Source organism: Leguminivora glycinivorella, chromosome 22 (genome assembly GCF_023078275.1).
Source record: "Leguminivora glycinivorella isolate SPB_JAAS2020 chromosome 22, LegGlyc_1.1, whole genome shotgun sequence".
Taxonomy (NCBI): Eukaryota; Metazoa; Arthropoda; class Insecta; order Lepidoptera; family Tortricidae; genus Leguminivora; species Leguminivora glycinivorella.
Genome location: NC_062992.1, coordinates 7291123 through 7302472, shown reverse-complemented (window position 1 = coordinate 7302472; position 11350 = coordinate 7291123). Strand labels below are relative to the sequence as shown.

Below are 11350 nucleotides of genomic sequence, written 5' to 3'. Positions count from 1 at the left end.
AATTATTTTATTAAATATTTTTTGATTTGTTCTTTTTCCGAGTAGTCACACTACTATATATTATAAATTGAAATAGATATACACGAAAGAAAAAACGAGAAGGGCCCACTGGTGGCAGAGCCGGGAATCGAACCCGGGTCTTCAGCTTACGAACTGAAACTTGACAGTCGTTCCTTGGGTGACCTTAGATTCAAACCGGGAAGAATTTAGCGCCAGCGGTTCCTTTCAAACCATAGCAGAGTTAGACGCTGTTCAAATGAAGTTTGTGCCGTTATTAAACAAAGGGTACCATAATATTCTCGCTTACGCATACGCACACTTTTGACACTGGTATTTAATTCGTTTAAAGATACGAACCTTTTGCTTAAGAACGACATATATTATAAGGGGGTAAAAACAAACAGCGCGTACTTAGAATAAGTATTTATTTAGACCATTTTCCTCAAGAGTTCATTGATCTTGTCCTCCCGGTTGCCGAAGTCGCCGCCGTCGACGTAATGGATGGTCTTCTTGCGCCAGCCGCCGGTCGGGTTGTTCAGCTTGAAGGGCCACAGGAAGTTGCTGGCGTACTGTGGAAACACGTTCTAATTTAGACACTACTTTCAAGACTGTTTTTCTAAAAGGGATAGGCACAGTTCTCGGAACTGCTCAAGTTGTAGTTGTTGTCTTAGGGACCGTCCACACTCAAGAGACGCATGTCCGCCGACGCGGCATGGACGTCAGCGCCACGCCGCCTGAATGTAATTTAAAAAACGTCTCCTCAGTACATTTTTTATAGGAAGGACGCGCAAGGGACGTCGCTTGGCGGTGCCTGGGGGTGGGTCTTACGTCTTTCCTATACGAAATGTACTGAGGAGACGTTTTTTAAATTACATTCAGGCGGCGTGGCGCTGACGTCCGTTCCATTTCGGCGGACATGCGTCTCTTGAGTGTGGACGGTCCCTTGAATTGTTTTTTGTAATTACCTAAATAAAAAATAAAAATAAAAGTTTCAGGCTCACTTTTAGCAATTGAGAGAAAGCATCACCTGCAACAAAATTGAACCCCAAATCCCACAGACGTCTATTTTTTCAGAAGAATTTACAGTTAGCTTCAACATGGTCTTTCTAAATACGAATGCATGAATGTGTAAATATGAATGTTCGAACGCTAGGAAAGTAGACTCCGCATGTTGCGGGGCTCCATAGGGGCGCTCGGGTGCTCTGCGCTCCAAAGTGCCAACCTACATACTGATGCAGGCGGCTCGTGCGGAGCGCAACCTCTTTAGGAAACTGATAATATACTACGGTTAAACTGACGTCTCATGAGTGACTAAACATAGCTTAATTTTAGAGATAAACCCAGTTTTGTCGGCAGCGATTGTAATAGTCTCGTCAATGCAAGTTATAAATTCCAATTTCATACAATTAGACGTGCTTCAGGCGAAGTAGCACTCGCGATCGCATTGCCTCAGGCAAGGCATATCCTTCACTTATCAAGTAGCATCCAAGGCAGTTTCATTGCGAGGTGAGTGGTTCTACCCACCCACCTTTGGCAGCGGCACAGTATAATAAAGAGTACTATCGTACAGTATGGCCACTCCCGCTCCCCGCCGAAAGTGCCGCCCACCCCCTCTCGGTTACCTGACAGTTACCGCTTGTCAAAAACGCGAACAGTCGACCTGTCATATTTCACTCATACAAGCATAGTACGCGTTCACCTACAGAAGCTTAGACTGTGTGCTAGGAACGCGCCTCTTTCATATATTTGATCGCCAGTGTCCGAGGTGTGGCAGCGGTCAGACACTGACTTTCGGGCGATTATGACTCCACAGCTTAGCATTGCTATGTAGCAATAATGAGGATTGGCACAAATTTCCTTGCTATTAGCTATGCTGTGATTAATACTGTATTCTGTAATTACCTTGAACTTGTCTCCGACGGTGAAGATCTCGTGAATGAGGTCCTCAACGCAGATGATGTTGTTGTTCTTGCCGAGCTTGTCCTCGATGATCTTGTTGCTGGAGATGGGCACGCGCTGCCCGTTGATCTTGGCGAAACCGCGCTTGTAGATCAGCTGAATAAAGAAAACAATGATATAGTCTGGTGAATAAACAATTATGTTTTCAATTAAAGGGGTAAGGTTGAATCTTGAAGCAAAACAGTAAATGTTAACACATTCACTACTAGACAAAAATTGGCGCACGTGGGGAACCGGTCGTAATTTATAACCGCCCGCGTGTATGGCGAGAACCCGCGTAGCGGGTTCTCCGACATCTGAGCAAAGTTTACGAGTGCCCACAGGGTTCTTGGTTGCGAAAGTGTTAAATGTCTGCTATAGCCGTGTCCACACTGAGCGAGGCAATTTCCTCGCGCGGCAAACGTGATATGTGTACGTGTACGTGTAAGACGCGCCATTGTTGATCTGGCGCAGTCTGAACAGCTGGAGGACTGTGTGGACAGCTGGAGGACTATGTGGACAGTGGAGCATTTTGTGAACAGCTGGAAACTTACCTCTCGGACGCTCTTGAGGTTGGGGTATCCCCAGGTGATGTGGGGCTCGGCGATGCGCATCATGTTGACGGTGGCCTTGTTGAGGCGGACGAATACGCCGTTGTTGATCTGGCGCAGTCTGAACAGCTGGAGGACTTTGCGGACCTGTGTAGAAGTTAAAAGTTAATATCACATTAATCTTTTTTAAATGTTGTATCTATCTGATCTTAGTAATGAGACCAAGTCAATGTGTTTCGTATTAATCTATTGAACAGTTCTTTTGAATGCATTATCAGGGCAGGGGGCGTAGCCGAATGACATTTCTGCGACGCCAAACGCCACCGAAACACCGCAAAAATGTAGTCTGGCTCTGTCGCGCCAATACGAAAGAGCGATAGAGATAGATAGCTACGAAAGAGATATTATAGTGAGCGTTTCGTGAGCGTTTGTGCATTCGGCTACGAACACAGATCAGCTCCTAAAAGATGTCTCCTAATAGATGTTTCTCTTTCAGCTCAGGAAGTATTTCAAATTGAATATACAAGTGTTAAAGCATCCATACTAATATTATAAATGGGAAAGTCGGATTAGTAATGGGATGTTAGTTTGTCTTTCACGACAAAACGGAGCGACGAATTGACGTGATTTTTTAAGTGAAGACAGTTGAAGGGATGGAGAGTGCCATAAGCTACTTTTTGTCTCTTTCTAACGCGAGCGAAGCCGCGGGCAAAAGCCAGTATCTTCATAAATTACCTTTTTTGATAAGAAAAATAACTGTCAGATAAGAATATAATGTTTGAGTGCTAGGAAAGTTGCCACCGCATGTTGCAGGGCACCATAGGGGCGCTCAATTCACTCTGCGCTACCAATGTGCCACCCCACAAGGAATGAAGGAGGCTCGTGCGGAGCGCATCTATACTAAATTATAAATGGGTAAGTATGTGTCTCTTTGTTTGTCCGTCCTTCACAGCAAAATGGAGCGACGAATTGTCGTGATTTTTTAAGTGGAGATAGTCGAAGGGATCGAGTGACATAGGCTACTTTTCGTCTCGAACGCGAGCGAATCCGCAGGCAAAAGCTAGTTTACAATAACTCGAACTTTATAGTCTGCTACCAGATAAAAATATGACCAACAATTAAAAATAGATGCTGATGATTATAGCATTATAGAATTACTTCTATTAAAATTTTTACAATGTAATTTTGACTTGACCAATAAAACTGTCATTTTAACCCTCCAGGACCACCAAGTTGAATTCCTAAAATGATGGATTTGCAAAAAGTTGAATTTGCAGGATGTTGAATGTTAAAATGTTGAATTTGCATTATGTTGTATTCTTTTTATGTCCAAATTGCATAAAGTTGAATTTGCAGCTTGTTGAATCCTAAAATGTTGAATACAGGGTGTAGCAAAGGTCCCGAGTGATACTTTAACAGCTGATAGGGTTACTAATGACCCTAAGTGTGATACAAGTGAAAAAATTTCGTAGTTCGAAAAAAATGAGTTTCGATTTTTTCCGCTTAAATAGCAATCAGGGTATTGGTCTTGTCGGCTGTGCATTGGGGTAATTTCGAACGTCGTCTAATTTTGAAAGTCACATAAAAATCACCATTATTTCCATCATATCAAGATTCCCCTTTTGAAATTACCCGAGCATTTCTGTATGTCGAAATTATCTCAAAGCACCCTATTGACTTTTGTTACATGCTATATAGTTTCAGGGCATATTTAAGTTCCAAGACTCCACTGATGAGCATAATGCCTTAAAATTTTGTTCCCCGTTACAGCAATGGGTTAAATACAGTCTGAAGACTAAAGATAAAGATAAAGATAAAGATAAAGATATATTTATTTGCGAAAATGTAGTGTTAACCATAGGTGGACAGAATTAATAATGTGCGTACATTTTGCTTGAAGAAGCATGCAAAATATTCTTATAAACTAGGTACTAAATCTAATCTTTATATACAAAAGTATGTTGTACAAGCCTAGTCTACACATATTAGACATTATTAATTCAATTATTCATATTAAAATTCTGATTACTGTTAATTCATATTATTATTAAAATCCTATTATTATTATATTATTCATTCATTTACAGATGCCAAATATTCGTCTATTCTATAAAAACATTTTTCTAAACAAAATTTATACAATTTACATTTAAATTCGGGCATGTCAGAGTTCCTTATATCTAGGGGTAGATGATTAAATATTTTAATTGTCATGCATAGTATGTTATTTGAAAAAAAGCTGTCTTAGAGAGATAGGGATAACATAAATCAGAGCCGTGTCGAGATTGATAAATTGTGGTTGATGCCTTATTTTTGAATGAATTTATGTTCAATTTGACAAAGAGACTAATCTCATAAATATATAATGATGGCAATGTCAACACTTTTAACTCGTGGAAGAGAGGTCGACAGGGTTCTAGTTGATGCACACCACATATAGCTCGTATACATTTCTTTTGTAGCAGAAATACCTTTTGCATATTGCTACAGTTACCCCAAAGTACTATGCCATAACGCAAATTGGACATTACGTGCCCGTTGAAGGCTAATAATGCAGTTTTTTGTGACGATATTTGAGAGATCCTTCGCAGGGCAAATATAAACCTGTTCAACTTGTCAATGAGCATTTCGGTGTGTTCTTTCCAGTTTGTGTGGCAATCTAAAATAATACCCAGGAAACGAATTGATGACACACCCTCTATTGTATGACCGTCGTAATTTATATTGATATTCTTTGGTTTTCCTTGCGGTGCATAAAATTCCATAAATTTTGTCTTAAGGAGGTTAACCTTTAAATTATTATTAATTAACCATACATTTACATCCTCAAAAACTCTGTTAATGACTGTTTCATAATTTTGAGTGTCCTTTCCCTGTATCACTATAGAACAGTCGTCGGCAAAGAGCGTCATTTTATGGTTGGTAAGAGAGGGCATGTCTGGCAAGTCGTTAATGTAAACGAGAAAAAGCAATGGTCCAAGAACACTGCCTTGAGGGACACCAGTTGTAACATTAATATAATCCGATCTATATTTAATTAGCATTTTTGTGGTATCGTCATATTTGGGTATTTCCGTACATTGCAGACGTTGGTTTAAGTATGTCCTTATCCATTCATAACAGTTCCCTCGTATACCATAATGATATAATTTTGTTAGCAAAATGTCATGGCTCACCCTGTCAAAAGCCTTTGACATGTCCATAAAAATGCCTGTGACAGGTGTTCTGTTATTCCTACAATTTAAAATATTTGTCATGAAGTCCAATACAGCTAATGTAGTAGATTTATCTTTGCGGAAACCAAATTGATCTTTGGATAAGATATTATATTTTTCCATAAAGTCTGATATCCTCTTATGGATAATCTTTTCAAAGATTTTTGATATCACTGGTATTAGCGCTATGGGTCTATAATTTAATGGATCGGTTATATCTCCTTTTTTCAGTAAAGGTTTGATAATTGTAAGTTTAAGCTTATCAGGAAAGATGCCTTCAGCCATAGACAAGTTTATCAGGTGACTTAAAACAAAAGCGAACACTGAGGAGTTCTCTTTTATGATTGACGTGGGTAGCTCGTCATAGCCAGCTGCTTTGGAGTTTGACTGAAATTCATGACCATCAAAGGTACATTTTTTTCTCCTATTAGGACCAAAAAGCTCGCGATTCTGAGTAGAAATCATATTAAAAAATACCCATGTTAAAAAAAGATTCCAGGAATATAAACTTGAGTTCCTAAAATGTTGAAATCCCAAAATGTTGAAAGTATACATTTTGAGAATTCAACTTTTTGATATTTCAACGTTATGAGAATTCAACATTTTGCGAAACTGAAAAAAGTCAACGTTACGGGATTTCAACATTTTAGGAATTCAACCTGGTGGTCCGGGAGGATTTTAACATCTGAAATATTATTAGAACAGGTTATGCCATAATTTTTGATGAGTCAAACATTAGTTCAAATGTTACTGTATTTTATATCAATGAATTGAGTGAAATTGAAAGTAAAGATATACTGACCTTGGGGGAAACCTGGTTGATACCGCGGATACGGATGACAAAGGCAAGCTTGGCCTCGCCAGGCACGTAGTAGTTGCCTCGGTTGCGTGCCTAAAACACAGACATTCATTTAGTTTGCCGGTTGGTATACGTAATTTACAGGGGTCTATACAATGGCACTAAAGCAGCGAATATAACTTCTATAATAATTTGAACAAATCACACAAAGACAAGTGGACATTAGGAAACAGACATGTCTAAGGCAGCGTTCCCACTTATGCGTCGCGTGTCTCGGGGCGCGCAAGGGGCGTCCGCGCCACGCCGCTTAAGTGTAATTCAAAAAACGTCTCCTCAGTACATTTTGTATAGGAAGGACGTAAGGCGCGCCGCCGAGCGGCGCGGCGCGCGCCCCGCCGCCGCCACGCCACCTAGGGCGCGTCTTACGTCTTTCCTATACAAAATGTACTGAGGAGACGTTTTTTGAATTACACTTAAGCGGCGTGGCGCGGACGCCCCTTGCGCGCCCCGAGACACGCGACGCATAAGTGGGAACGCTGCCTTAGGTACAGTAAATGTACTCCCATCAAATGCATTACTTCTAGAAGGCATTTCTCCACTAAACCTCGCAAAATAAATTTGCTTATCCATACACCAAACAAATGCATGAGATGTATTCTACTTTAGAAAGATATTATTGTATATAACATATGACACACGTAGTCGATAGTTATAAATGTACGAGCGCTAGGAAAGTTGACACCGCACGGCGCGGGGCACCATAGGGGCGCTCATTTTGATGTATGCTCCTAAACGCCAAACTGCACATAAGTGCAGGCGGCTCGTGCGGAGCAAAACATATTGATGAATAACAACCAAATCGCAATTGTTCTTCCTTTTGCATTTGACCTCTTTAGACAAGGTGATTGTGTCATTTGAAAGAAGTTTGTCTTTTAATGAATTTCCATAAATTAAAATGGGTATAAAGTTCTGAATAACCAGAATCTAAAACTTAGGACATGTTACATTTTCAAGCTTAAATACCAGTCAAAAACATACCTGTCTTACTAGCCTGATCTCATCGCGCTCCCTGATGCGGTATTCCTTAACATACTGTTCGGCCCTCTTGAAGATTTCCTTCTTCTTCTTGATGGCTGCTGAACGCCTCTTAATCGTGACCTGCATTCACATGTTAGATTCACATGTTAGATTGTATAGTTACGGTAGGGTTAGGTATTTATGTAAATAGGAATCAGATTAGAAGATTGACAGCACCATTATCAGATGAACTATGCCTTTAAATTGTGTATCATCATGTAAACAAGTATGATCCTAATAGCAATGTTTTTCTATTATTCATTCTCATCTACATAAACATCTATAGTATTTATTAGGGTGTTTCATTTTTCCAAAATTTTGATTTATCTTTGACTTCGCTTTTCTTCTTGTTTCCACACCTATACAGAGCCCATATACCAAAAATCAGGGAAATCGGACAATATTTAGAGGTCGCACACTGTGGCAACTTTTGTCTGAAGAAGTTAGTATGGGCGCAGGAAAGGCTAGAAACAAAACTTATGTAACTTTTTGTAGTAGGTGGTTTAAAAGTGATTTTAATGAAAAGTTTTTATATTGAAGCAAGTTCTTTTAAAAAAATACTAGTTGACGTGGCATTTAGTTTCTAGGCAAGGTGGTATGGTATTTTTTTGGACGCTCGACTTCCTTCTAAGGAACAAGTTTTTTTGGTGTTTTGTCCTGTTTTTGGCATGAAGCAGAGGTCTCTCGGCCCTCTCGGGGCACTGATAACAGGATAGGTGGATGATATCAAGCGGCACAATGGCTATCACCAGGTCCGCCATGGACCGGCTCGGCAAAATATGGAGAATCTTCATCACAAATGCCACTAAAATGTGACTTGTCAGGGCATTAGTATCTCTCAATTTTCCCATATTTCTTTACGGTGCTGAGACGTGGACTTCAAGGGAAAAGAAGATAGATTTCCTAGAAATGTGGTGCTGCAGAAGAAAGCTAAGAGTATCCTGGACAAGGTTCAGATGCGATGGACCAGCCAAGTCAAGGCTGCACTTAGTGGCCCACTCTACGAATGCGTAAGGAATGTCGATGCATTGTTAAGCTTGCTACCACCCCTGATGTGACGACCACGACCACTCTGCCAAGAGTGTGATGACAAAGAAGAAAACAAGATCGTTCTTTGACTTAAGTATATTGACCGGGATATAGACCCTACTTACCTTTTTGATTTTTGTCTTCGAACTATTTAATGTCCAGGATGTTAGCGATTATTGTAGCCCTAACATCAGACTTGGTCGATAGTCTAACAATAGTCTATCATACCGCAAAGAAGAGTAAGTATACCTATATATTTAATAATAAAAATTAACGCTCCAGTCAAAGATGAAGAGCAAAACGGTTCTCACTGAAAGTCGTCGAACATCACAGAAAATGCGTTACTACTTGCGAACAAAAGATAAGGTTGCGGCTTACACATGTAAGCTAAATGATGATGATGACTTATTTTATCAAGAATGGATGTTACAACTGTTGTATTTTAAGATTAATAAGTTAACTTCTACTTTCAAATAACTTACAACTACTCTATTGTTTTATTTGAGAATAAAATTGAGTAACATTACTTTTTAGCGACTTTTTTTCAAACTGTTCATCCAGTGCGACCTCTAAACAACGTCCAAATCACTTGAAATTTGGTATATAGGCGTTTAAGATAAGCTAGAACCGAAAGCCGAGCGAAGTCAGAAAAAATATCACAATTTTATTTTTCCCATACAAGTATGAAACACCCTAGTATTTATGCTTTGTAATATGAAAACTTTTCAAATCTTAATAAAATTGTAGTCACTTAAGAATTCTGAACTTAATTTGTGTAAGGTTACTAACTAATTTTTGACAAATCACATATGAGGGTTTTAAATTTTTATCCAATAATTGAGAAACTAGATAATTTATGCTTTTATACAGTTACGCAGGTTTCTGTATCTTAGCCGAAATATTGGGTTGTTCAAGTAATAACATGATTATCAGCCCTCTCCGCTTGTAAATATTTGTAAAGGAAAACAATGACTCCTTCACATGAGGAACACAAATAAGTCAAACAATACAAAAATTACCCATGCTAAACGACTTGGAGCTCTGTAAGTTGAACTAAAATGATCTAATTAGTATATACCTGTACGCGTCTGGCGCGGAGGGCCTCCCTCCTCTTGCGGTGCTTCAGCACGGACTCCGGGACGGCGGGCAGCTTCTTGCTGTCCTCCTTGCCCTTCACGGGCTTCTTCTCGGCCGCAGCCTTCTTCTGTGTCGTGGCAACCATCGTGCTGGAACATTATGGGACTTGTGAATTTTTTTGGATTGATAAATGTTTATGGAATGAAAACTGTTGAAAAAATTACTGGTAAGAATTAGCGTAGGAGTGGCTGCTAAATACACTAACATTTAAAACGGGTGATAAAAGATAATAGTAGTTTCAAATCTAGTTTGAGTCATCTATAAGCGTGGAACTGAGGGTATGTTTATGATAAAAATTATGAAACACACGAAATACATTTGACAAAAGAAGTAATACGCTAATTGTCCATCATATTTTTGCAAGTTCTATAAAATATTATCGTGTTCTTGGCGTGACAACATTGTTTTTAGGTTAGGTTGGATTTTTTGTTCTACATTTCATGATAGCATCCAAGGCAGGCATGCAATTAAATACTACTATTATAAATGATCACATTAAAGTGATAAAAATAGGAGAGGCAACTTTTCAAAATCAAAATCGTATAAAAAATGTTGTTCACTGTGAGGCGGCATGTCACCCGTCCGCACGATCTGACGAAGTTTTAGAGCACTTTTCAACAATTTCACATTATTTATTGTATAAACGGGCACTGGTGATTACTTTCTAACGATATTGGGGTTATTATTTCCTCGATTAATTACAAAATTAATAAATATTTAACAACCTGCGAAGTAAAACTCCACGCGGCACGTGTGTCAAATTATCAAAAGAAAGACAGATCAGAAATCATAGACAAGATAGATTTTTTGCGTCGGCCATTTTGAATTCTTTTTGTATGGCAATATTAAGAAGTCAGTTCAAGTAGACCCTAGATTTTTCGTTACTTCAGTTTTGACGATTCATCCATCTAGCCAATAGTAAATCGTATAGTTATTTAAACATGATTTAAACTCTTGCTGTAAAAGATAACAATTTATTTCTATCAAATAAATATACGGATCAAAATACAGGTATTCTATCTAGCCATTATCTAGCTGATGGTACATGTACCCACTTCCGGTCGCGCGTATTTTGAATTTGTTGACTACTTGTCGCTGTTCCAGTTCCACACGCCTGGCAACAGCAAGTAATGGCGAACACCATTTACCAAAAACGAAAGTCGTATGAATATTCTACTTTGCCTGTTACGTTTGGAATTTGCCAGGTTTCCTCACGGTATCCGTTTTTTTTTTCACATAATCATAGGTGTGTTCGACAAACTGACACGTTCGCCAAGCGAATGCGAATGAGAACTCTCATATATATTATACTACTCTTTGCTACCACTTCTCTGGATATATAGTTCGATTTAACACATTCAGACATTCAGGCTAGCCCGTGCTACTAGCTAACATGGGGAAATGAGTATGTATGTAGCGGATATCGGGACACCGGCATAGCATGTATTAACGGCAGAGCGGGCAGAAACTTGATTTTTTAGGTCGTTTATTTATTTTGGCGCAGGCTATGTGCCCAGATATTTTCGTTACTGTAGTGTTTATGGGTGTATGGAGAACAGTTCTCAAAATGCGGAAATGTCAGAATGTTCTTTAGAATTCCTAGA

General features: G+C 39.2%; 1 protein-coding gene across 1 annotated transcript; it reads right to left on the bottom strand.

Moving 5' to 3' along the window:
• Positions 1-408: 408 nt before the first annotated feature.
• Positions 409-10580, bottom strand: LOC125237910 (60S ribosomal protein L7). Its single transcript, XM_048145146.1, has 7 exons — positions 10472-10580; positions 9688-9835; positions 7542-7661; positions 6507-6596; positions 2493-2636; positions 1903-2055; positions 409-569 (listed from the first exon to the last, which is right to left on the bottom strand). Exons 2-7 carry the CDS (start codon positions 9829-9831, stop codon positions 429-431), a joined length of 792 nt encoding a protein of 263 aa, XP_048001103.1. The 5' UTR covers positions 9832-9835; positions 10472-10580; the 3' UTR covers positions 409-428.
• Positions 10581-11350: the final 770 nt, after the last annotated feature.